The sequence below is a fragment of the Neomonachus schauinslandi genome, chromosome 14 (assembly GCF_002201575.2).
Source record: "Neomonachus schauinslandi chromosome 14, ASM220157v2, whole genome shotgun sequence".
NCBI classification, from domain to species: domain Eukaryota; kingdom Metazoa; phylum Chordata; class Mammalia; order Carnivora; family Phocidae; genus Neomonachus; species Neomonachus schauinslandi.
This window is the reverse complement of record NC_058416.1, coordinates 58854811-58881840: the sequence shown is the minus strand read 5'-3', so window position 1 is coordinate 58881840 and position 27030 is coordinate 58854811. Positions and strand designations below refer to the sequence as shown.

The following is a 27030-nucleotide window of genomic DNA, read 5'->3' as shown; positions in this document are numbered from 1 at the left end:
TAATTCTTAAGCTGGGGATAGGTACCCAGGAAGATCATTATGCTGTTTCCTGTCCCTTTTATATTATTGAAATATTTCAAAATAAAAAGATTTTGATATTTTAACTTTGCCCCCTTCTCCTGCCCCTCAAAAGACAACATAAATCTGGTGCCATTCTAAATACTCCTCACAGTTTAATTCCAAGTAATGCCCTACTCACTTTTACTGCTTTCTTTTAAAATGAAAGGGCACATACTTTACCTTCAAATGAAAGGATTTTTAATTGTTTAGATAATTTGGTGTACTTTTGACATTGGTACATAAAAATGTAAGAGACTTAGGATAAAGGTCATGGCATTAACAAAAAAAAAAATAGTTTACAAGAATCATTGCTTCTATAATTATAAACCTGTGATCCTGAAACTCATCTTTATGCCCAAACTCTTTATGCAGTTGAGAAGCTGCTGAAATTAGTACCTTATGAGAGAGCAGTGCTAGTGGAAGTATTAAATTATTTCTAATCTGCATACCACACTATTCCTACCCTGACCCAACTACAGCATCAGTTGTAACACTGCTTCAAAATAGAGCCAAAATTAATAGCTTTCATAGGACTTCACATCAGGGTTGAATTGTTTGGGCTTTATTTTAGTACTTATCTGCTACCTCTCTTTCTGTATCCTGCATACTGTCCAACATAACCTACTTACTATACTACACACAAGAGTTCAGGATAAGTGCACATTTCAGGGCACTTAAAAGAAAACATGCTCTTAACTGGCTTAAGGTAATATATGTATGTATTACTGGTAGCTTTTCTTGGCCACAGCAATTTAGAATTATAAACTGGTTCCTTACCAAAGTATACTGAAGAAAGTGACAAGGAAAAATATGGTAATGGGGGAACCGGAACAGAGTAAATTCAATGTATTAAAATAACTGTAAGAGAGTACAGAAAACAGTAGTATTGTGAAAACTCCAATCCCCACAGGAAGGAATACATGCATATTTTGTCTTACTTTTAAAAAAAGAAAACATTTCTGGATACATAACCACACAAATGTTATAAAGTGGGGAAAAAAGAGGCACATCTCACTGATAGTACCAATATTAAAACAGCCTTATCTATCAAAAGGAAATATTATAAAAATAATGCCTAAAAACACAAGTTTAGGACTATTTAAGAAAATAATAATTCTAGATCAAAACTGAACTTAAATTTTCAAGTCAGTGAATCTTAGTCTTTTGGACAGACCTATTTCAGACCCTGAAAGCATATTCACTAAGGAATCTGCAATATAATTTCAAAATGTTTACAAAACCTCTCCCTAATTATGGATCCTTGCTTTAAGTAACTAACTCTTCCTGCTAGATCTCAAGCTCCATACAAGCAGAGAATGTCGTCTTCTTCAGGTATGTGCTTAGAGCACTCGGACCTAAAACCTTAAAACCTAACAACCTTACCAATCATCTTCTTGTCTCTCACTGAATTCCATACAATTTCTACAATTATTTTCTAAGAAAATCTGCATTATATCATTTTCCATCTTGCAAATTCATTTTTATTAAGTTCTTCATCCTAGTAATTTCATGTGCTATCTTTTCTCCCTTAGTCTTCTTATGCCAATCAAATCATTCTCCTGTCACTGGCATTGGGGTGATTCTCGGTCATTCAATAAATGTACAGTGACTCTTTACAGTGTGATGAAATTTAGGCGTACAGCACTGAACAAGACAGACACGATCTATGTCCTTGCAGGGCTTACCACGTTCCTTTCTACACCAACCAGAAAGCAATTTAGATGTTTAAGAATAATACTGTCGTGGGGTGCCCGTGTGGCTCAGTCGATTAGGCATCCGACTCTTGATTTCAGCTCAGGTCATGATCTTGGGGTCGTAGGATTGAGTTGCGCATCCGGCTCTATGCTCAGTGTGGAGTCTGCTTGTCAGTCTTTCTCTGCTCCTCCCTTGCTCATGCTCTCCACCCGCCTCAAATATATAAAATCTTAAAAAAAAAAAAATACTGGGCGCCTGGGTGGCTCAGTCGTTAAGCGTCTGCCTTCGGCTCAGGTCATGATCCCAGAGTCCTGGGATCGAGTCCCACATCGGGCTCCCTGCTCTGCGGGAAGCCTGCTTCTCCCTCTCCCACTCCCCCTGCTTGTGTTCCTGCTCTCGCTATGTCTCTGTCAAAAAAATAAATAAAATCTTTAAAAAAAAAAAAATACTGTCCTCCTATTTCACATGTCTTTGTTTTGTTCACTTAGTGTAAACCCTTAAAAAAGACAGAGACCATAATAATGTCTTTGCGTGTATTTTCCCAAACATCTGCCTCAACAATAAGTGCAATGCCGTTCATAGATACATTTATTTAAAATTTGTTAACTATGAAATGTTTAAAATCTTTATTATATCCATAATATTTGTTCAACTTGAAGATTCAGAAGTAAAAAGATAAAAATTCTAGTTACTTTCAAATTCAATACCCAGCAATAAACTATCACACTGTCAGAGTGGATCATTCAAGCCCTTTCACTCTTCATAAACATCCATAATCCGTAACACAAAATAATTACTTTTCCCTAAAAGGGTAAACATGTATCTATTACTTTATCCTTTTTTCTCTTAATAATTATCACCAACTTCTTTGAAGGTGTACTTTTGTGAGGAAACAATACAGCCACAGATTTTAAACAAATCTCATCTCTAAAATGGGACGCAGATACAGGGTGCCTGGCTGTCTCAGTAGGTAGTGCATGTGACTCTTGATCTCGGGGTCTTGACTTCAAGACCCATGTTGAGTGTAGAGATTACTCAAAAATAAAAAAATATATGGGAATAAGATAAACTTCACAAGGTCACTGTTAGGAGTGAATGAAAGGTTATATGGAGAGCCTATTACCAATCAAAGAACACTTGTAATTACACCTGTATCGGTCAATAGGTACTTCATAACGAACATGACTTAAATGTCAGACTCCAGTTTTCCACTATGCTCAAAGGATTCTGTTTTCTGCTACTTATTCCTTAATATCTGAGTTCACAAAAATTATAGACAGGAGAAATTCTTGGACTCGGGGTGTGAAGGCATAATAAAAGAGCCCAAAGAGTTATCATGTCAAGGTTAACAGTTTGGAGAGAGCCAGTTTCTTCTGGGGTTTGCCAAAAGGCTGCAAAATGCAAGTTCTGATTCAAATGATAAATATAACATATAGAATAATGTTATAATAATTATAACATATAGAAGATTAACAATCTCTAATATACAAAGAATATCCAGAGGGGGAGGTTGGAGAATTGTTAACTCTTTTATTACATAGTTAGTTTGTTTATTTATTTATTAAAGATTTTATTTATTTGAAAGAGAGAGACACAGCGAGACAGGGAACACAAGCAGGGGGAGTAGGAGAGGGAGAAGCAGGCTTCCCACTGAGCAGGGAGCCCGATGCGGGGCTCAATCCCAGGACTCTGGGATCATGACCTGAGCCGAAGGCAGACGCTTAACCGACTGAGCCACCCAGGCGCCCCCATAGTTTTTTATTTTAATAATAAGCGTATATTATTTTTGTAATTTAAAAACACAATAAAAGTGTTTTTGAAATTGTTTAAATTCTTGATTGCCACTCTTGGAGATTTCCAATAAGAAGGAACAAAGAGAGAAAAATAGCCAAAGGATATGAAGTGTCAATTCACAGAAGAGAAAATGCAAATGATTATTTCCTGATTTTTAGCTAATATCCAAATTCCTGTAGCTAAAATCAATATTCATACCATAATTAAAGACAAGAGCCTTGAAATATAAAATATAAGTGGTAATACTTAAATCTAATAACACAAATTTACATTGTCAACCAACAACAGATAGGTATAGATTTTTTCCACTGGGTGTTTGCAAAAGCAAAGGAACACTGGCGTCTGAGGGGGAAGGAGGAGCCAGGAGGAGGAAAAAGGACAAAGGAAAGGAAGAATGAGTAAGCCAATTTTCTGTCAAACATTCCTGTTTACTTTCAATGATATGAGGACAAATAGAAACTCAGTAAAGAGGTAATTTTTTGTCCCGTTCAATGCAACTTAAAGAGAACATTCATCTTTTTTTTTTTAAGATTTTTTTTTTTAATTTATTTGAGAGAGAGAGAATGAGATAGAGAGAGCATGAGATGGGGGAGGGTCAGAGAGTGAAGGAGACTCCCCGCTGAGCGGGGAGCCCGATGCGGGACTCGATCCTGGGACTCCAGGATCATGACCTAAGCCGAAGGCAGTCGCTTAACCAACTGAGCCACCCAGGCGCCCGAGAACATTCATCTTTATTCTTGGGATGAACACTGGAAGTCAGGGATAATTTCTGAAGGTTGAATAACCACCACTGGATGATCCACCTCAACATAAATCTATGAATGAATTAGGTTGATCTTAAGAAAAATTTCTCTTAAAGTAACAAACTTACATTTATATAGCACTTATAAATTTCAAGTTAGTTCATGAGTACCAGTATCTAAAGTTGGAGATATTCCAGTGACACCTTTTTGAAGTATCTTCATAACTAGATATGTAAGATATCTACTCTCATCATTGATTAAAATAACATATATGAAAGTATCTAACAGTACCTTAAGTACAGAAGCTCAATAAAATTAAACGTGATCACCAAGTAACTTTCAAATACTCAAAATTAAACTCTGGTGAAAAAGGACTTACTTTAACTCAGAGATTGCAAGACTTTGGTATAGAATAACAGAATGTAACAAGGCTTTCTTCCACCTTATAATATTTTTGTGCAAATTAACGTAAGAAACATTCTGTAAAATTTTAATTTTCTCCTCTGTCATTCTCAATCACACTAATTAGTAAAGTGGTATAAAGAAGGTTTTTAGTATTTACTTCTACCTGCTTAAGTTTCAAACATAAGAGGTATAACAAAATAGAATGAAAGCTGTGTACAATGTGCCTTTGGTAGGAGAGAGTAAAAGTATGTGTGTTTTTTATCTCTTCCTTTAGATTTACTAATGCTTCTCTTTCTCGAGTGAATTTCAAGAATCTAGCATTTTGCCAGAGAATTTTAACCTGGATCCTACCCATGGTTCAGCACCATCAGGTTAACTGATGTTTTACTGATCTCAGAGTAGTTGGGAAATTCAAGGGATCTGATGTAAAAAGTACTTCATGAACTGGGGCGCCTCAGTGGCTCAGTCAGTTAAGCATCTTGATTTCGGCTCTTGATTTCAGCTCAGGTCATGATCTCAGGGTCCTGGCATCCAGCCCCACATTGGGCTCCCCACTCAGCAGGGAGTCTGCTTGAGGATCTTCTCCCCCCTCCCCCTTCAGGTGCACACTCTCTCAAATAAATAAATTTTAAAAAAATTCTTCGTGAACTACACAGCACCATAATTCTTACATACTATTATCTTATATCCTGAATCAATACAGCTATTTCTAGGAAGAGAGAACCACACATGCATGGTTTTCATTCTGTTAGAATTCAGGAGGCAGACAAAACTCCCATGTAGGACGAAGAACAATCTGAGAAGCTACAAGATTCTCTCACACCTCTTTCAAGTAACACAAAGTTTAAAAATATGATACTTGGAGGTGCCTGGTTGGTTCCATCATTAAAGCATGTGACTCAATCTTGGGGTTCTAAGTTCGAGCCCCACATTGGGTATAGACATTATTTAATTTAAAAATTAAAAAAATCTTTAAAAACAGAAAATATGGTATTTATCACTAATATTTGTGACACTTCCCCCAATTATGGCCCAAATACAAACCGAAGGCCAGAAAAGTAAACTACTACAGATTTTGAAACAATTTTTGTGCAATAAGCAAATATCAAGGTATTGGCCAAAGAAGAGACAACACTTAAGATGCCAAAGAAAAAGAAATTATTTCCACCTTATTACTTCCAGCTTCATGTTTACTTCTTCTACTTATCTCAATCTGGAAGCATTTGTGTTTAAACTTAATTTTCTAAGAATTTCGGAGTTTGAATTTCTTGGAATTTTGGAGGGTCTCATTAATTGGAAAATCTAGTCTTAGATACTATTTTTCTAAAATGGACAAATTTACTATAAAAGTAAATTACTTATAAAAGTCCTAAATGAGTTTGGTTAGTGATCTTTTTTCCTCCAGTCACATCCATTTCTTTAGAAAAATGGCATCAACATCAAGGTGGAGTTTGTTAAAATCACCTCTTGTAATGTTAACAACCATAGTCCTTCTGTAGCTGCTGAGATTAATTTGCTTCTGACAACTAACATAAAAAAAGCCCAATAGTTATCTCAACATCTCAGAAAAGGCTTGCTGCCTACCTTCCAAGATTCTCATAAAGCGTTTACTTTTCTTTTTGTTTTTTTGACCAACACAGTAGAAGGTAGAATAGCTGGCCCCTAGACATTTTCACAGTCTGAAATTTAAGAAACACTGCCTTAAAACTTCAAAATCAGCTAAACACTCTTAATTAGAGGCAGAGCACAAACGGTTAAGAACGGGAACAATAACAGTCTGTCACTTTTTTTTAGGTCTGTGAATATCTACACATCACATAACAGTTCAAAGCCTCATTTTCCTCAGCCATATGTTAAAATAATAATAGTACCTGTTTCACAGGGTTATTTTGAAAATTATCTTAAATATTTTACTTAAAACTTTGAACACAGATACATTCATATTCTAAGTGCTCAATGAATGTTTATCATAACTTTCAGCTTCAAGATTACAAATAATCTACATACACAACAATAAACAATAGTCACATATGTGCTTCCAGTATTATCAATTTAAAGCACTAGAAGAAAAGGTCTTTAAACATAACACTGAAAGCCAACAAAAACTGTCTGAACATTTCTATATTTTTAGATGTACAAGATAACCTCAACACAAACCATTCAAAGCTGAGTTTATGAAGGAAATTATCTCCTGTTATTGCCATATGTGGAAACTAGCAACAGACAAATTAACATTGCAACTAAGATACTTTCACTATTACTTTTTAAAAGCCACTGTTAAAGAAACAGATTATGCATGCATGAGTGTAAATGAGAATGTTTTCAAATGCTATATGAAGAAACTTCATATTCTCCAGAGGAAGTCAGGCTCTAACAACTGCAATATTTAAAATGTTCATAAGAGGCTTTACTAAGATTAGAACTAAGTGGGGATCAGAAAATGTATCTACAGGGAGTTATAATCTGTAAAACAGCAGGTGTTGGAAACAATAAAGCTAAGGCTAAGCAAAAACCTAGGGATCTAGGCACCTTTTAACACAGTAAAACTATTTTTTAAATATTGCCACTTTTTGTATGTATAAAAGTTGACTGTTTTACCTTGTGCTCTCCATATGTAATCACACTTGTTCCATCCAACAACCCTGTAAATTATTTAGGAAAATTACTTTTTGTAGATTAAAAAGATTCTCAAAGTTAATGTGATTTGTCAAGAACCACAGTTAGGAAGTAATAAATCAAGATTTTTTTTTTAAATCAAGAATTTAAATTGAGGCCTTATCACTTATATTTCAATATTTTTTCCACTACTCCATAAAACTACTTCTTAAAGAAAGAGGTATTAGCATTTTCACAGAAAGGAATCTCTAGGCCCAACCACAAACTTTTTAAATAGGCTGTCCTGACTTGGGTAAGTCATTTCACCTTACCAGGACTTTAATTTCTCTTGAGGAAAACAGACTAGAAAATTTGAGTTCCCTTCCAGTTCTAAGGACAAATCACCATGACTGTACCCTTTACACAACACAGGCATTTTAGAAATAAATTTCAACGTTAATTTTAGCAACAAGTTCCAAGTCACAAAATAATGTGAACAACTCTTAAGCAACCTATTCCAATTATGAGACAATTTTTTCATGCCTTTCTGATAGATACTGATTCAGTATCATCAAGTTTATATACAGAAAACAGCCTAAACCTCTTACTATGATAGAAATAATCTCACAGATCATTCTCTTTTCAGAATGTAATAATGCTCTTAAAACATGAGAATGAAGAAAATTTAACTACCAGTCAACTAACGCCAACAAATTGAATATTTTTACTATTATTCTTCTTACTCCTTAGAATAAAGACCTTTTTTCCAACAAAGTGTTTTTCAAATATCCCACTGACTCCCATTTTCTACAATCTACCTCAAAAGACTATCACAGTTTCCAACAACTTCTATAGGAACAAAAAGGAATATATAAGCACCTTGATAAAAACATCTTCATTTTAAATTCATTCCACTGAGGAGGCACTTGTCCCCAAACAAAATTCAGGTTTTTGTTTTTTTTTTTTTTCTTTTCTTCCTGATATTCAAGAACTAAAACCAGAGACTGAACAACATATTTTCACCTACTAAATTCTTTGCTCATCGGAATATTTGAGTTCTATTCTTCCTCAAATATTCCTCATGGAATACTCAACCCTAGATTTTCACTTTCCCAGCTCTGCTTGCTCATAAAACCATACTAACAACAACTATGAGATGAAGAACATTAAAGGCATCCTGTTTTTCTTTTTTTCCTTCCATGAATACCACTTAACACTTAGATTTTAGCTCATTTTAACACCTTGCCTGCCCCTAAAATATAACACATATCCTGAGTAGTTAAGCTTGACTTTAGTCAAACCGACTGCAGACCTTCCTTTAAAAGAAATTTAGTAGTTGGTGTCAACTTTATAAAAGATCTTTAAGTAGTAAAACCCTTCTCCTCTTGCCTATAATCTGGGGAAACATTTTGAATCTTTAAATACTTTTTTGCGTTTAGCCCAAATTAAAGACTTTTCCCAACAAGATTAGTTAATATAATGACTTGATCTTATATAGTCAACACTATCTCATTTTGTTTTTAAGCCACTTGGCACCAATAGAGCATATGTTCTGCCAGTTCTGAGCTAATCTCCAGGAAAGCCTTTGTATAATGACTGAAGAAACTGAAACAGATCAGTGCCCGAGATTTTTAGCAGCCTACTTGAGCATATGTTTTTAATAAGCAGTCAATTTATTTTAAAATAGCTATTTTACCGTTTCGCCTTCCTTCATAATTTACGTTAACCTTTTTAAAATAAAAAAGGAGTACGACTAAGAACACAGGTTCATTTCAACTTCAGGATTACAGATAATTCCAAGGCTTTACACATCACTGAATCTGCAACCCATTTCACCCGCGTTCGCAGTTTAGCCGCGGGTGTCCAGTGGAAATTACAATGTCAACGACTACACTGCTTAAAATGTTTCCTACGGTTTCAACTGGTGCAATAGTGTTAACTTCCCATCCCAAACTGTTTCTTACTGTTATTATTAAAACAGCTGTCAGCTGGGCTTCGGTAACCTCTTTGTACAACCGTTTATTCAACGCTTTGGGATCCTCGAAGATGCGTCACATCATATTACCCCTCAAAATGAGATCTAAGAACCTGACGTGCTCCAAGGGTCTACGAACACCATTAGAATGAGCATTTGCAGAACCATGAAAAGAACCAATTGCCCAATGCGGCAAAGATAGATTACACTGGCATTTAAGACAGAGCTGCAGCGTGCCGCTCTCCTTGCCCCTGAGACTATTTAAAGCGGCAATTTCCCTTCTCCCTTTCATCTTCCTCTCCCCTGGACCCCGATACCTCCGATGCTCCCTCCGGGAGGGGCCACAGCGGTGTCCTGCGGCCGCGCCCGCACCCTGGCTCCCGGCGGGCGGGCGCGCGCGGCGGGCTGGGCGCGCCCCCACCCCCTCCCCGCCCCGCCCCGCCGGGTCCGGCCGCGGCACGCCGGCGGCGCCCTCTCGGGCCGCGCACACTCGCACGCACACGCTCCTCCCGACCCCGCCATGTTCCGGGAGGCGGCGGCAGCCCAGCCCCGGGAACGGCGGCGGGGGGTGCCCCGCCAAGTCCCCCCACACCGCCCCCGCCCTGCTGGCAGCTCCCGGCCGCGCCGCGGCTCCTCGGGACTCCTGGAGGGGCGGCGGCGGGCGGGCGGACCCGCGCCGGGGCCACTAACGGCCTGTCACTGTCAGGCCTGCGGCGCCGCGGGCCGTGCCTGGCCAGGCCGGCCGGCACGAGACAGGGTGGGCAGGGCGCGTCCCCTACCTTGCTCTGGGGAGGGGGGACGGGAGGAGCGCAGAACTGAGGGGTCTCCTCCCAAGCGCCGGGGACGGGGCTCGAAACCGCGCCCCTCCTTCCTCTTCGCCTGTCGCCACGCCCCCCTCACCCTCACGGACCCGAGGCACGATCGGCGCAGGAGGGTTTACCCCCTGAACGAGTGCCTCGGTAATGCCGTCGCTGTCGTTGTCTTCGTCGCCGCTGCAACCGCCACGAACGCCGCGGAGGCCGGGCTTGAAAACATCTCCGGTCTCCGTCCGTCTCTCACCACAGCCTCCTCGCTCCCAGGACAGCGCCGCCCGGCGATTGGCTGCGACACAGGCACGTGACTCCGCGGGCACGGGACGGGCGGCGTGATCGCCCCGCCCCCAGCGCCTGCCCGCCCCTTCCGCCGGCCCCTCCCCGCTACCCCGCCGCTCTTTCAACTCTATGGAGAAGCTTCCCGAGCCGTGGGGCGGAGGAGTCGGAAGGTACCAAGTGAGAGGCGGCGGGGGTGCAGGCCGGAACTCCTCTCTAGTTGCTCGGACCTCACCGCACCCTACCCAGTGTCGCCGTCTCCATCCGCCGTCACCGGCCCCAAAACAGAGGGGGAACCTAGGGATGCGCAAGAAAGCAGCGCAAGACTCCGCTGACGCTGCGGGGCTGGAGGGCTCTGAAGTCTCTTTTTGCCGCGACCATGGCAGTGGATGTGACTGGAAACTTCTGGAAATGGCGGCGGCGGCAAAGAGGCTGAACATAGGGTATTCACATGTTATTTTTGCAGGGCGGGTGGGCGAGTTTGTGAGGTCGAACCCGGAAAAATATGTCTAAAGGCAGAGGCAGGGTATCTGCCCCCTAAATTCTCAGCTGCGAACGGCTGGACGCCTCGGGGCCCCCATGTCCGCGCGGCAGTGCGCTTGCGCGCCAGCGGGACAGCACCTGCACTGGAGCCCAGGGGACCCTGACGCGTGCCGGGAACTCGGCGGCGCACCGACGCGCCCGCCCTCACCTGCGCTAGGTGGGGCCCCAGTGCCAGTTCGAAAGTACATTAACGTGCACCTGTAGCGGGGACATCGTGAACCCCACAGTACGCTCTCTTCCATTCACACCTTCGAGTGACCTTTTTAGAGAAACAATTCTCTCCACATCCGAGATAATATTTCAGAGGGAACTGCTCAAGTACTGGAGAAGAGTGCGTGAGGAAAATTTACGGTCTCGGCCTACCAGCAGCGGGTACTCTTATTTCTGGACGCTTTTTATTTACATCGAGGTTAGTCTGCGACAGTTTGTACATTCCTTTACTTAACCACCAAAGGGGTTACATAATCAGATGGAAACCATTTTATTCTGACTTACTTTTATTTACATCGAGGTTAATCTGCCACAGTTTGTACATGCCTTTATTCTAACCACCAAAGAGGTTACATATTGGACGGAAACCACCTCCCTCATCAATAATGGTCTCTAAACTACAGCACCTATTTATGACTTAATGGAGTTACAAATTTCTTTATGTCACTACAGATGATGTGACACTTTAGACTTGACACAAAGTTAAATCTCAACAAATTATATAAAGCATAAACTTGCATTAATAATGATCACTTTTTCCCTTCCTAGTTTCCTGATTTCTCCCACCTATAAAACATTAGGTTCAATATGAAGAATAAGAGAGCACCTTAGGCTAGAGGTGGAATATTGTTACATATTTTTTTTTTAAGATTTATCTGAGCAAGAGCGAGAGCTTACGGGTGGGGGGAGGGGTAGTGGGAGAGGGAGCCCCATGGAGGACCTGACCTGAAGGCAGATGCTTAACCCACTGAGCCACCCAGGTGCCCCTACTGTTACATTTAATATGGATATTTATGGCATGAAATACAAAGAAACCCACTAAAAATTTCACCAACTCACATCTCTTCAAGTCATTGAGTTCTCATTTAAATCATGGTCATTAGTATTGATGGCAATGGCAGTTGCTATTTCTATAGCACTGCCTCCCTTCAAAATTGAAAGGTAAGCATGAATTTGCTGAAGTAAATTAGCCATAATTTATGGCAACAACTATATGTACAACCGTATTTAAAATTACTGAATATATGGGGCGCCTGGGTGGCTCAGTTGTTAAGCTTCTGCCTTCAGCTCAAGTCATGGTCCCAGGGTCCTGGGATCGAGCCTGACATAGGGCTCCCTGCTTGGACGGGAAGCCTGCTTCTCCCTCTCCCACTCCCCCTGCTTGTGTGTCTCTGTCAAATAAATAAAATCTTTAAAAAAAAAAATCACTTAATATATGAAAGATTCCTAAGACAACTGTGTTCCAGGGCACTGTATTGACTACACTCAGTAGGACAGCTGCAAAAAAAATGTAACGTCCATATTAAGATTATATGGGCAAATTATAAATCAGCCACAATTTATTATTCAAAAGGTCCACATGATACTTAGGAAGGCAAGAGGAGCTAATTTTCCTTTTCAATGTGAAACTAGAAGTATAAATCAAGAAATTATTATTATAGCTATTACAGATAGATGTCTCAAAAGAAGTCTGAAGAGAACAAGTTTATATCCACAAGCTAGTTAGTAAGCTGCTAAGACTTTTAATTGCATAGCCCTGTCTTTTGTTGGCTCAAATCTTCAGCAAGTGGGTAAAATAAGTTTTCATAATAGTACTAAAAGGTCAAGGACCCCAAGCATTAAACCTCAGTCTTAGCCAAAGTTAAGCAGACACTTAAAACATGTATACAGATGACTCTTGAACATGGGTTTGAACTGCATGGGTCTGCTCATATATGAAATTTTTTTTTGATAAGTGAGGTAAGGTAGATGTACATTTTCTTTTCTGTAACTTTATTGTGAGAATTCAGTATATGACGCATGTAATATAGAAAATGTGTTAATCAACTGTTTCTGTTACCAGTTAACAGTAGACTGTTAGTAGTTAAATTTTGAGGGGAGTTAAAAGTTACAGGAGGATTTTCAATTCGGAAAGAGGTGGGTTGGTGCCCCTACTACCCCGCCTCCCCAACACGGGTCATTGTTTGAGTCAGCTGTATTTGGTATCTGAATTAGAAGCCATTCTGCAAATTTTACCCTCTTACCAGCTTATTTAGTTCTTCACACCTTTATAATTAAGTTCTGCTACATTAAGTCCAGCTAAATCAGATCATTCAAAAAATCCTGCCATATTTCAGAAAGATGAATGTAATAAATGAAAAATGCAATCTCAGATCATAGCTTGTTATATGACATAGTCTATACATATATAATGCCTCTGCACCAAATACGCTTATAACTGTTACTATGTGTTGTTGGATTTTCTGGAGCAGTGGCCCCATCCAATTACAGCAAGTAACTGAGCAATCAGTAGTTTCCTCTAGCAACTTTTAGCAGTTGCTACCAAAAAACTGGTATTAGATTGTCAGTGGAGAATGATTAAATTGTTTATTTTTGTCATTAAACAGCAGTAAGATTTCCTCCTCAAATACCCCCTTTTTAAAAAACAGCACAGAGTTAGGAATTGAGAAGAGGAAATGAGGGAGCAAGTGGTGGTAAACACACAAATGATGCCTACCTCTCCCTACAGGTTTGAGAAATAGGCCAGGTTTAGCTGTCATCTCTGAAAATGGGTAAGGAAATTTTTTTTTTTTTAAGGATTTTATTTATTTGAGAGAGAGTGAGAGAGAGCATGAGAGGGGAGAGGGTCAGAGGGAGAAGCAGACTCCCCACTGAGCAGGGAGCCCGATGTGGGACTCGATCCTGGGACTCCAGGATCACAGCCTGAGCTGAAGGCAGTTGCTTAACCAACTGAGCCACCCAGGCGCCCAGGGTAAGGAAATTTTAATCAGTGCGTTCATATACATTTTAAAACCATCCTGAATTACTGTAATAAAATTTCACCTGCCAGGTGTTTTTAAAAGCTAATCAGAAAACTCATTAAAACCAGTATTATGTTAACACCGATCGGGTTTTGTAAGAAAAATAGGCAAAAAAATTAAGCAAGACTCAAAATCCTAATATATACTACTGCAATACAATGTAAGTGATGATCTAAGAACGACAGAATTTTTTTTTTTTTAAAGATTTTATTTATTTATTTGACAGAGAGAGAGACCGTGAGAGAGGGAACACTAGCAGGGGGAGTGGGAGAGGGAGAAGCAGGCTTCCTGCAGAGCAGGGAGCCCGATGCGGGGCTCGATCCCAGGACCCTGGGACCCAGACGCTTAACGACTGAGCCACCCAGGTGCCCCAGAATATGTTTTGATAATGGTATAACAGTATGCCTATAGTTGTAATAATCTAAAATTAATTTTCTATTTCTAAAATAGTACATAAAAATTGATAATCGGTGCATATCCTTAATATATGTCTGTTTTTTTCAACCAGTATTTGAAGTTTCCCCACTTCTAATTTTTCTTCTAATAAAAAAAAAAAATTATGTCAAAGTAAGGCATTTTTATAAAAGTCAATAGGTCAGGAGGGCCCTAGGATAGAAGAGAGGCATTTTCATTGTGTTACCTTTCTATGCCACTTACGAAATTACTGTTATTGTTTACCTTCTCAGGTAAAAAACATAAACTAAATTTTAAAGATATTCTTAAAAATAATCATGTTTTGGGGCGCCTGGGTGGCTCAGTTGGTTAAGCGACTGCCTTCGGCTCAGGTCATGATCCTGGAGTCCCGGGATCGAGTCCCGCATCGGGCTCCCTGCTCGGCAGGGAGTCTGCTTCTCCCTCTGACTCTCCCCCCTCTCATGTGCTTGCTCTCTCTCATTCTCTCTCTCTCAAATAAATAAATAAAATCTTTAAAAAAAAAAAAATCATGTTTTTAAGCATCATAATTACTACTAGTGACTGGTTAGTCTGCCAGAAGAACAAGGCCAAACAGTGACTTTGAGAAATCCTGAAACGATTGATTTAGATTTATCCCTGCATTAAAGCTATTTTTTTTCAACTTGCAAAACTAGTGCACCATAGCTAGTTTCTTGAATGTATATACACAGGTTTATCCTTTGTTCGAAGTTGAAATACGCATTCAACTGAAGAATGTATTTTGCATATCGACTGTTCTTTCCAACTCAGATTGTACTTCCAGTCTCTTTGCCCAGTTTCTATATACTTGCAGTATACAATAACCAAGTGCCTTCCTTTTATAAAAATGATAAACAATACTTCTAAAGACTACTTTATCCTCCTTACACCTCTGCTTGAGGTGTCACCAGTTGGAAATGTAGTTAACAATTATGTGCTGTAAATCTAAAAATGTTTAAAGGGAAGACTAACATAAACAAGGTCTATAGAAAGATCATGTTAAGACTTGGCTTTAAAGATGGAAAAGCAAAATATATGTGAAATTTGACACAGTTTTTACTTCACAATAATCTAATATTATTGATAAAAGTGACCTGGCAGTTGAAAATGGATGACATTGGAGTGACTGTTAACTACATTATGAAATAATGCCTTCATAGTTAGCCAGAGATAGCAAAAGACTAAAATGGTACTCTGAAGTTTCAACATGACATTTATATAGCAAGTTGCTAGGTATACACCATGAAATGAACAAATAATATAAAAAGTTTATGTAGATAGGAGATTCATTTTTATTTCTCCAGTGACAATATTCACAGTTGAATGTAAATTAAAGTCCTGCTTGGACACCAAAGCCGGGTCCTTTGGGTGGTTCAGTCAAAGAGGTAAGACCTCCAGCTGGCTCACAAGAGAAGCGTCCACTCCTGAAAAGAGCAAGTAACATTAAACTATTAATGATTACCATTTATAAATCTGTACTTAAAAAAATAGTTGTTACTTCATAACAGCCCAGTTAAGTAACTATTTTTCATCCAAGAGTTGCATGGATTATTTAATTCAAATATTTCAACTGCTGCAAGATTTTCAAAAGTTAAATATGAAAACGGACATACCAAAACTCACCATAAATATGAAAAATATAAAAGTAACACTACTAGTTCCATTTACTGAGCAGTGTACATATATTATTAGCTCATTTACTCTTTACAACAATGCCATGAGTCAAGTAATACTGGCCTTATTTTACAGATACAGAAACGAAGGCTTAGGGGATTCACCATCTGTCCAAGGATCAGAGCTAAGAACTATAAGAAAATAACACAGGCCCAGGAACATTTTTAAAAATCATGCTTTAGGGGCGCCTGGGTGGGTCTAGTCGGTTAAGCATCTGACTCGTGATTTTGGCTCAGGTCATGATCTCAGGGTTGTGGGATGGAGCCCTGCATTGGGCTCAGCGTGAAGTCCACTTGAGATTCTCTCCCTCTCTCTAAAATAAATAAATAGGGGCGCCTGGGTGGCTCAGCCGGTTAAGCGGCTGCCTTTGGCTCCGGTCACGATCCCAGGGTCCTGGGATCAAGCCCCGCATCGGGCTTCTTGCTTAGCAGAGAGCCTGCTTCTCCCTCTCCCTCTGCCTGCTGCTCCCCCTGCTTGTGCTCTCTCTCTCTCTCTGTGTCAAATAAATAAAATCTTAAAAAAATAAAAATTAAAAATTAAAATAAATCTTTTTTAAAAATCATGTTTTAATAAACTAGAGCATTACATTTATTCTTTTTGTATTTGAATTTTATTTAGGCTGAGATCCACAATCACAGTGAACAGAAGAAAATACAGACTTATACATTATATTCGGAAATAAACAGAGGAATTAAAGGAAATGGGAATTTGAAGACTTAGGAGGGGTGTTCCTTAGAGGCACTGAAAACAAAGTATATTGGTATTCATATTTTTAAAAGCAATATTAGTAGTATTAATTTTTCAAAAACAGGTTCCAGACCAGAGTAGCTACCAACAGCCACAAAGAAAACAGGAACAAGTCCTTCGGTAGGAATCTATGAAGAGAGGTAAGCAGAGAGGTAGAAGAACCTGTCTTTTGTTCACCCCCACACATACTTTCCCAGGTAATCACTCACCTCTGCCCCTGTCTGACCTCTTTTGCTAGAGCCCAGGCTCACACCCACTCCTATTTCGCCCTTCCTATTTCCTGGCTTTGTTAATTTACCTGTTCCTGCCACAGATTTCAGCTGAAGAATTGTTCAATTTACATCTTTTTACTCCTTCTTGCTTTGCCCTTCACATTCTGTCATCAATCTTACAAGATTCTTTTTAGAGCCCCAGGAAATCATTTTTTGTTCAGGGGACAGGACAGGGATACCACATAATCATTTTAAGATCTTTCAAGCTATTACGTTACACAATGCAAGTAACTAAGTAGTGTATTGTAATGAAGAGTGCCTACAAAGTCAGAAATTAATTAATATATTTGCATTATAGGTTCACTACGAAAACCAGATCAAAAAACAGTTACTGTGAACTATCTGTCTGAATCTAAAATTACATAATGTAAGGTAAGTGGCAAAATGGTATCTAAACTATTAAAAACAGTATTTGGCTTTGTAATTTTTTTATGTTAACTAATAACACAGGTATACTTGCTTTTTGACTGCTAATGAAATAATGAAATTATTTTGGAGGACCTTTCTTCCCCTTTAGTAGGTTCCCTCTCTTTAAGCTCAACTACCTTCTTTACCAACACCAAGGATTCACTTAGGAAGATTATAAAAACTGAGGTTTTGAGAACAATAAATGGGAGAATTAATCACACACACTGCCTGAAACTCTTCAAGGAATTGTGGACTTTTGTATAAGAAAGTAATTTCAAGAGTAATCTGGTCTATTTTCCTAAAGTTTGTTCCATGCAATTACAGTCCCATGACCTACACTTCGGCGGGGGGGTTTCAATGGCCTTTTATGTCTGCCTGCAAACTTTCTCCTTCCCTCACCCTTCACAAAATGCACATTAAAATGCTATAAAGGCTGTAAAGTGCACAGATTGTGTTTCATCTATAAATCTTATAACTTTCCCCTCATTTTATCTGTAAATATGCATCAGACACCAGAGGCAGTGATCTAGCCCTTCCATTCACAATTTACACTAGGGTTTTCACTTCATAAAAAACAAAAAATGATTCGCCTCAAGTGTTATGCTTAAAATGCCATCTATTAATTACCTTGTTCTTATTATAACTCAAAAGGTAAATCTGGTTTTTTAGCCATTCCAACACTACTTGTACATTCATCATTTTAACTCATTTGCATTCTAGAAAACTTGGCCTTTCTGTACATTATGGCTTAGAAGTACTTTTTAAAGAAAAGCTACTTTATGAAAGATTAGTGCTTATCTTTTTAATATTGCTAAGATACACCCACCACTGCCCTCTACTTTTAGTATAAAAAAACAAAAGTGACTTTACAGTCTAGAGTTATCCATAAGCAACCACCTATATTTTCTTTACACATCATATTATCTGTATCCCATAGAATTCTGCAAAAAGGTATCTTTATAAAACTAAATATGAAGAATTCAAATTGGACTTAAAATTAGTTTTAGTTAACCATACTAAAAAAACCTTCTACCTTTTAATTAGTAATTTCAAAGCAGGTTAAGTAATTTCAGGTTAAGTAATTTCAAAGCAGGTTAAGAAGTTATTTTTGGTACTTAAAAGAAAATGAAAATAACAATCTCAGCACAAATATTTAATGTCAAAATAAAGCCTTACCATCAGTTTAATACTTCCTTTCTACCCATCATTTACCAAAAACATAAAAAAACAGTTCTGAACCACACAGAGACATGAATCTTTTCCTGATTTTGGCCAGGGTAGACCTGGTAATGGTACTCAGAAATCAGGTACTGCTGAACCAGTTTAATTTCTCCGGTTATTCAAGGACTCACAATGAGCACCTCTTTTACATATGTGAGCAAAGTGCTTTATTATATAAATAGTAATAAAAAAAGAATTAGCCAGCTTTGGTTAATTTAAAGTATAACTATAATAATATTTTGCAGTATAACTATATTTTGGTTACTACTATCATTGCAGTCTCTTTCATTACACTATATGTCCAAAAAACTTGAAGGAGAGGAAAAGTTTTTGTCTTCTGATGCTGGGAAGACATTCTAGAACTACCATGTCCAAATACAGTCTCTACAGACACCACTTGTAGATGCTCTGCAATTACTGAAAAGTAAGTAGATTTATCTTTTTATTTTTTTAAAGATTTATTTATTTTAGAGGGATAGCATGATGGGGGGGAGCGGCAGAGGGAGAGAGAATCCTCAAGCAGTCTCGCCACTGAGTGCAGAGTCTGACTTGGGGCGCCATCCCAGGACCCTGAGATTATGACCTGCACTGAAACCAAGTGTAGGATGCCCCTCAATTGACTGAGCCACCCAGGTGCCCCTATCTCTGTTTTTTAAATAAGAGGGGCTACAAAGGAAATAAAAATAGGTTCAGAAACCAATAATTCTAAAGTTTTTCGCTCAAGTCCAGAACACTCAAAAAAATCCCAGTGAACAACTATTTACAATTACTGATAAGCAACATATCTATTTAAAAATGCTTAACTGTGGTACTTAGTTAACTTTTATTAATGTTAAAATACAATGATGTTATAGTATCCTATGTTAAGAAAACCAACAAACTAATTTCACCCCCAGTAATCTCATCCAGCCTTACGGCTTTAAATACCATCTATAATAATTGATGAATCCCCAATTCGTATTTCCAGTCCTAATCTACTTCCTAAATTCCAGGTTCAAATATACCTTTCAGCATTCTACCATGGATGTCTAGGAGGCATCACAACTTTAACCTGTCCCCAAGTGACTTTTCTTCTCCAAACTTGCTGTACCCCAAATTTCCTTTTTTAGTTAAAGGAACCATTGAGGTGCTCAGACCAAAAAGCTAGAAATCACTCATAATTCCTCTGCCCCACAACATGCACTAAATTTTAAACTATTCTCCACACAGTAACTAGCACAATAATTTTAACAAGATTACACATCATTTCCTGCTTTTTGAAAAACTCCTACAACAGCTTTTATTATATTTAGCATTCAAATCAAATTATGTATCTGGGCCCCTATCTACTTCTTGAGAGAGTACACAGAACTGCTATTTATTACCAAGAGCAGGAAAACATATTTAAAACAGGAATAAAGGGCACATTATAGTTCTTTTAATACACTGAAATACTATATGGCCATTAAACCCTACACATATATTGAGAGAAGGAAAATTATATGGCATAAACAAAAAAACATAAAGGGCTTACAACTACATAAAACTACAAACACTTGCTAGTATTAGAAAAAAATTCTGAGGAATATAAGCACTTAGAAATGGAATAGGGATTTGTTTAGCAGCAAAAGTTCAGGTTCATAACTGAAAGAAAAGTAATTAGTATAACACAACTGCAGGATGGAAGCAACCTAGATGAACAGTGTTGGAAGTTAAAAAAGATCTAAGCATTCTAACTGACTATAAGTGCAATTATTGTTGAAATGTACCTGAAGTGAGAGCTGATGTAATTAGGCTGCATTATTATAAGCATAATGTCTAGAACAGAGAAGATAGTCCCACAATGCTCTGCACCACTCAGTACATATCTCAAATACTGTGATTAGTGGAAGTATCAAAAAAGTCAGCCAGAAAAGCTACAGAAGAGGGAAACCAAAATTATGTCATAATAAAGAAAAAAATGGAACAACGGTACACATTAATTCTGAGAAAAAGATTTGGGGAAGAGAAGACACCTATTTTAAGTAAAGGAAGAGTTATCATTTAGAAGAGGTATAAAAGTTATCTTGTGCCAGTTCAAAGGGCAGAACTGGACATGTAGGTGGAAATTAGAGGGAGACAAACTTTGGGTCAATCTTCTGACAGACAGTATGACCTTTAAACAGTAGAATAGATTTTTATTTGTAGTAAATTCCCCTTCTCTATAAATATTCAAGTAGATACCAGATGATTATCTTGAGAGGATTTTAGAGGGAAAAAAATAGTTGCTTTAGATGACAGGTTGCTTTCAATACTCTCCAAAGATCCTGACAACTCTTGACAACTCCAAAGCTCCAACAACTTACGGGATAATTTTTTTTTTTTTTTTGAGAGAGGGAGAGGGGGGTGATTAGGGGTTGAGGGAAAGGGTGAGAGAGAATCTTAACTCCACACTGGAATGGAGGGCTCGATCTCACAACCCTGAGATCATGACCTGAGCTGAAATCAATGCTTAATTTACTGAGCCACCCAGGTGCCCCTTAAGGGATAAAATTTTAATTTTTTTTTTTTTTAATTTTTTAAAAAGATTTTATTTGACAGAGAAACAGAGAGAGCACAAGCAGGGGGAGCTGCAGGCAGAGGGAGAGGGAGAAGCAGGCTCCCCACTGAGCAGGTAGTCCGATGGGGGACTCAATCCCAGGACCCTGGGATCATGACCTGAGCTGAAGGCAGACACTTAACTGACTGAGCCACCCACACGCCCCTAGGGATAAAATTTTTTAAATTAAGTTTACATTAGGTTAAGCCATTAAAATTTATTGTATAGAAATAAAAGCATAACCTTGGCCCAGGTTTTGGAATTTTGCCAGCTTTGAGCTCATCAATAATTTCTTCAATATCCTTAGGTGTCAGATCCTCCTAGAATAAAAAATTAAAATAGTCATATTAAAATTACTTCCTACTACTGAAATCTGTATAAATCCCTAATATCAGTTAGTTTATTGTTTTTCTTTCTCAGCTCCCAAGTTAGTCACCAAGGTAGCAGTAACTGATTAACTCCTATATATAGTATATACTGTTAAATGTAGTATGCAAGAAGAGCTGTGGCTGAAGAGGCAATACAGAGTAGTACTTTCAAGTGAAAGAGTTCTGCATTTGAGTCCTGACTCCAACATTTAACAGCTAGTAATCTTAAATAAGTTATTGAGCCTCCTTAAGTTTGTTTATTCACTTGTAAACGTACTTCAAGAATGTTTTTGAGGATTCAGTGAGAAAATACATAAAACAGAACAGTGCCATGACACATGCTCAACAAATGCTATGTCCTTGAAGAACAGTGAGGTACAAATAGCAATTAGCACCAGCAGTCATAATAACGTAAAAGTAGATGCTAACATCTCTAAAGATAAAATACTCTCATGATCTTCTTTCTTTCCCATGTAAAATTCACCGTTTACAAATTCACTTAATTTTTGAACAGAAAGGTAAAAGAAATTATTTTTGGAACATATCTTAATGACCCTGACCCTCCAGTCCCCATTTCAATGAGAGCAGCTCTGTATTTTATACACTATGTACCTGTGTAAAATTTCTACCTCAAGAAACGGTTCTGATATTTAAAATAATACATACAGTTGAAACACACAGATACACATGCCCATGTGCCTAGCTGCACCCTAAGTTTAATCAAAGAGAGTCAAAATAGAATGGGTATGATTAAACTAAGAAAAATGCCTAAACCATACTCCTACTCCCTCTCTAAAACTGTTAAGTACTTAAGAAAATGTTTTATAGGACTCTGATACTATGCTAGAGAAATCGTGATTCAGCACTGCATCTCCAGTGCCTCACCACATAGAAGTTCTTTAATATTTGTTCAATGCTTAAACATTTATAAAAATAAAACACTGCTTTCAAACTGCTTAGGGTTCAACAAATGTTCAGAACCTCATAGCTAAAAGGAATCTTTAAGTCATCTAATGATTTTATCTCCCCCAACTTTTTATTACGAAAATTTAAAAACTATACATGAATACCCATATTCCTACCACCTGTATTCAACAACCCAGGATGCTGCAGTATACCAGCACAGACAGAAACGGAGATAGTTGGCCTGGAGAGTTCACTGAAGAACAGTCTGCGATCTCTCCGCTCTAAGGCAGAGGGTTGGAGATGGTCTCTCGTGCTCTGACTCTTGGAAGAGACTGGGATAGCTGCCAGAGAACAAAAGCCCCAAAAAACCGGTTTCCACTGAGTCTATCCCCAGACACAGGGAGCAGGGCAACTCTGCCCAAACAGGGTTGCCTGAGTAAGAGCGTGGCAGGCCCCTCCCCCAGAAGACAGGCTGGGAAAACAAGAGACCAACAATCCTAAATTCCCTAGAAAACAGGTGCATCTTGCTTGGGTTGTGGTCAATAATTTGGACTCTATACATTCCCTCAACCACCCTTCAACAGAATGACTAGGAGGAGGAACCCCCCAAATAGGAAAGACTCAGAGACTATGACTTATACCACAGATTTACAAATAGATTCAGATATAACCAAGATGTTGGAGATGGAATTCAGGCTAGCAATTGTGAAGACGAAAGCTAGGATGCAGAAATCGATTAATGGCAACATAGAGTCTCTAAGGGCAAGAAATGAAAACTGAATTGGCAGAACTTAAAAATGCTATCAATGAGATCCAGTCTAATCTAGATCCTCTAACAGCTAGGGTAAGCGAGACAGAAGAACAAATTAGTGATTTAGAAGAACAATTAATAGACAAGAGGGGAAAAGAAGAAGCCAGGGAAAAACAACTCAGAATCCATGAAAACAGAATCAGAGATATAAGTGACAACATGAAGCATTCCAATGTCAGAATAATTGGAATCCCTGAAGGGATGGAGAAAGCGAGGACCAGAAGATGTATTTGAGCAAATCGTATCTGAGAACTTCCCTAATCCAGGGAATGAAACAAACATTCGTGTCCTAGAGGCAGAGAGGACCCCTCCCAAGATCAAGGAATACAGGCCCACACCCCAGAATGTAACAGTAAAACTTGCAAATCTTAGAACCAAGGAAACCATCTTAAGGGCAGTTAGGGGGAAGAGATCCCTTACGTACAGAGGGAGGAACATCAAAATAACATCAGACCTATCCACAGAGACCTGGCAAGCCAGAAAGGCCTGGCAAGACATATTCAGGGTACTAGATGAGAAGAACATGCAGCCAAGAATACTTTTTCCAGCAAGGCTGTCATTTAGAATGGATGGAGAGATGCAGAGCTTCCAAGACCGGCAGAAACTGAAAGAATATGTGACCACTAAGCTGGCCTGCAAGAAATATTAAGGGGGGTTCTATAAAAGGAGAAAGACCCCCAAGAGTGATCTACAACAGAAACTTACAGGGACAATCTGTAAAAACAAGGTCTTCACAGGCAACATGATGACAATTAATTCATATCTTTCAATAATCACTCTCAATGTGAATGGCCTAAATGCTCCCATAAACGGCACAGGCTTGCAGATTGGATAAAAAGTACCCATCCATATGCTGTCTACAACAGACTCATTTTGAACCTAAAGATACATCCAGACTGAAAGTGAAGGGATGGAGATCCATCTTCCATGCCAACAGACCTCAAAAGAAAGCTGGGATAGCAATTCTTATATCAGACAAATAAGATTTTAAACTAAAGACTGTAGTAAATATCTATGCCCCCAACATGGGAGCAGCCATCTACATAAGCCAACTGTTAACCAAAATAAAGAATCATATTGATAACAATACGTTAATTGTAGGAGACCTCAATACTCCACTCTCAGCAACGGACAGATCATCTAAGCAGAAAATCAACAAAGAAACAAGAGCTTCAAATGACACAGTGGACCAGATGGACCTCATAGATATATACAGAACATTCCACCCTAAAACAACAGAATATTCATCTTCTCGAGCGCACACGGAACTTTCTCCAGAACAGACCACATACTGGGTCACAAATCAGGTCTCAACCAATACCAAAAGATTGAGATTATTCCCTGCATATTCTCAACACCACAATGCTCTGAAACTGGAACTCAATCACAAGAAAAAATTTGGCAGAAATTCAAACACTTGGAAGCTAAAGACCACTCTGCTCAAGAATGTTTGGGTCAACCAGGAAATCAAAGAAGAACTTAAACAATTCATGGAAATCAATGAGAACGAAAACACATCGGTCCATAACCTATGGGATACTGCAAAGGCAGTCCTAAGGGGGAAATACATAGCCATCCAAGCCTCACTCAAAAAAATAGAGAAATCCCGAATTCACCGACTAACTACACCTTAAAGAACTAGAGAAAAAGCAACAAATGATGCCTAAGCCATGCATTAGAAGAGAAATAATTAAGATTACAGCACAGATCAATGACTTAGGAACCAGAAACACAGTAGATCAGATCAACAAAACTAGAAGCTGGTTCTTTGAAAGAATTAATAAGATCGATAAACCACTGGCCAGACTTATCCAAAAGAAAAGAGAAAGAACCCAAATTAACAACATTATGAATGAAAGGGGAGAGATCACAACTAACATCAAGGAAATAGAAACAATTATTAGAAATTATCATCAACAACTATATGCCAGTAAATTGAGCAACCTGGAAGAAATGGATGCCTTCCTGGAAACCTATAAACTCCCAAGACTGAAACAGGAAGAAACTGACAACCTGAACAGGCCAATAACCAGTAACAAGATTGAAGCAGTGATCAAAAACCTCCCAAAAAAACGAGAGCAGGGCCTGATGGATTCCCTGGGGAATTCTACCAAACATTCAAAGAAGAAATAATACCTATTCTCCTGAAGCTGTTTCAAAAAATAGAAACAGAAGGAAAGCTTCCAGACTCATTCTATGAGGCCAGCATTACCTTAATCCCCAAACCAGCCAAAGACCCCATAAAAAAGGAGAATTTCAGACCGATATCCCTGATGAATATGGATTCCAAAATCCTCAACAAAATCCTAGCTAATAGGATCCAACAATACATTAAAAGGATCATCCACCACGACCAAGTGGGATTTATCCCCGGGATGCAAGGGTGGTTCAACATTCGCAAATCAATCAATGTGTTCTTAATAAGAGGAGAGAGAAGAACCTTTTGGTCCTCTCAACTGACGCAGAAAAAGCATTTGACAAAAATACAACATCCTTTCCTGATTAAAACTCTTCAGAGCACAGGGATAGAGGGAACATTTCTCAATTTCATAAACTCCATCTACGAAAAACCCACAGCAAATATTATCCTCAATGAGGAAAAGCTGAGAGCCTTTCCCTTAAGATCAGGAACATGACAAGGATGCCCACTCTCACCACTACTGTTCAACATAGTACTAGAAGTCCTAGCAACAGCAATCAAACAAAAAGAAATAAAAGGTATTCAAATTGGCAAAGAAGAAGTCAAACGCTCTCTCTTCGCAGATGACATGATGCTTTATGCGGAAAATCCCAAAAGACTCCACCCCCAAATTACTAGAACTCATACAGCAATTCAGTAATGTGGCAGGATACAAAATCAATGCACAGAAATCAGTTGCTTTCTTATACACTAACAATGCCACTGTAGAAAGAGAAATTAGAGAAACGATTCCACTTACATTAGCACCAAAAACCGTAAGATACCTCGGAATAAACCTAACCAAAGAGGTAAAGGAACTACAGAGCACTCATGAAAGAAATTGAAGAAGACACGAAAAGATGGAGAAACATTCCATGCTCATGGATCAGAAGAATAAACATTGTTAAAATGTCTATGCTACCCAGAGCAATCTATACCTTCAATGCCATCCCGATCAAAATTCCAATGATATTTTTCAGAGTGCTGGAACCAACAATCCTAAAATTTGTATGGCATCTGAAAAGACCCTAAATCGCCAAGGAAATGTTGAAAAACAAAGCTGGGGGCATACGTTGCCTGATTTCAAGCTATATTACAAAGCAGTGATCACCAAGACAGCATGGTACTGGCACAAAAACAGACATACAGACCAATGGAAAAGAATAGAGAGCCCTAATATGGACCCTCAACTCTATGGTCAAATAATCTTTGACAAAGCAGGAAAAAATATACAATGGAAAAAAAGACAGTCTCTTCAATAAATGGTGCTGGGGAAATTGGACAGCTAGCTATATACAGAAGAATGAAACTCGACCATTCTCTAACACCATACACAAAGATAAACTCAAAATGAATGAAAGACCTCAATATGAGACAGGAATCCATCAAAATCCTAAGGCAGTAACCACTTTGACATCAGCCACAGCAGCTTCTTTGAAGATATATCTCCAAAAGCTAGTGAAACAAAAGCAAAAATGAAGTTTTGGGACTTCATCAAGATAAAAAGCTTCTGCACAGGAAAGGAAACAGTCAAGAAAACAAAGAG

At 38.6% G+C, this 27030-nt stretch overlaps 2 protein-coding genes across 2 annotated transcripts in view; both read right to left on the bottom strand.

The window, feature by feature from the left end:
- ANKRD12 (ankyrin repeat domain 12) overlaps positions 1 to 10349 on the bottom strand; it is a 122410-nt gene extending 112061 nt beyond the window's left edge. Inside the window, 1 exon segment of the mRNA XM_044921196.1 lies at positions 10178 to 10349. The gene's annotated coding sequence lies outside the window, so the exon portion shown is untranslated.
- A 5260-nt stretch (positions 10350 to 15609) lies between these two features.
- NDUFV2 (NADH:ubiquinone oxidoreductase core subunit V2) overlaps positions 15610 to 27030 on the bottom strand; it is a 35655-nt gene continuing 24234 nt past the window's right edge. The window contains exons 7-8 of the mRNA XM_021689468.2: positions 21464 to 21540; positions 15610 to 15765 (exon numbers count right to left, since the gene is read on the bottom strand). Coding sequence (XP_021545143.1) covers positions 15672 to 15765; positions 21464 to 21540 — 171 coding nt within the window. The 3' untranslated portion in view covers positions 15610 to 15671. The remainder of the gene's footprint in view (positions 15766 to 21463; positions 21541 to 27030) is intronic.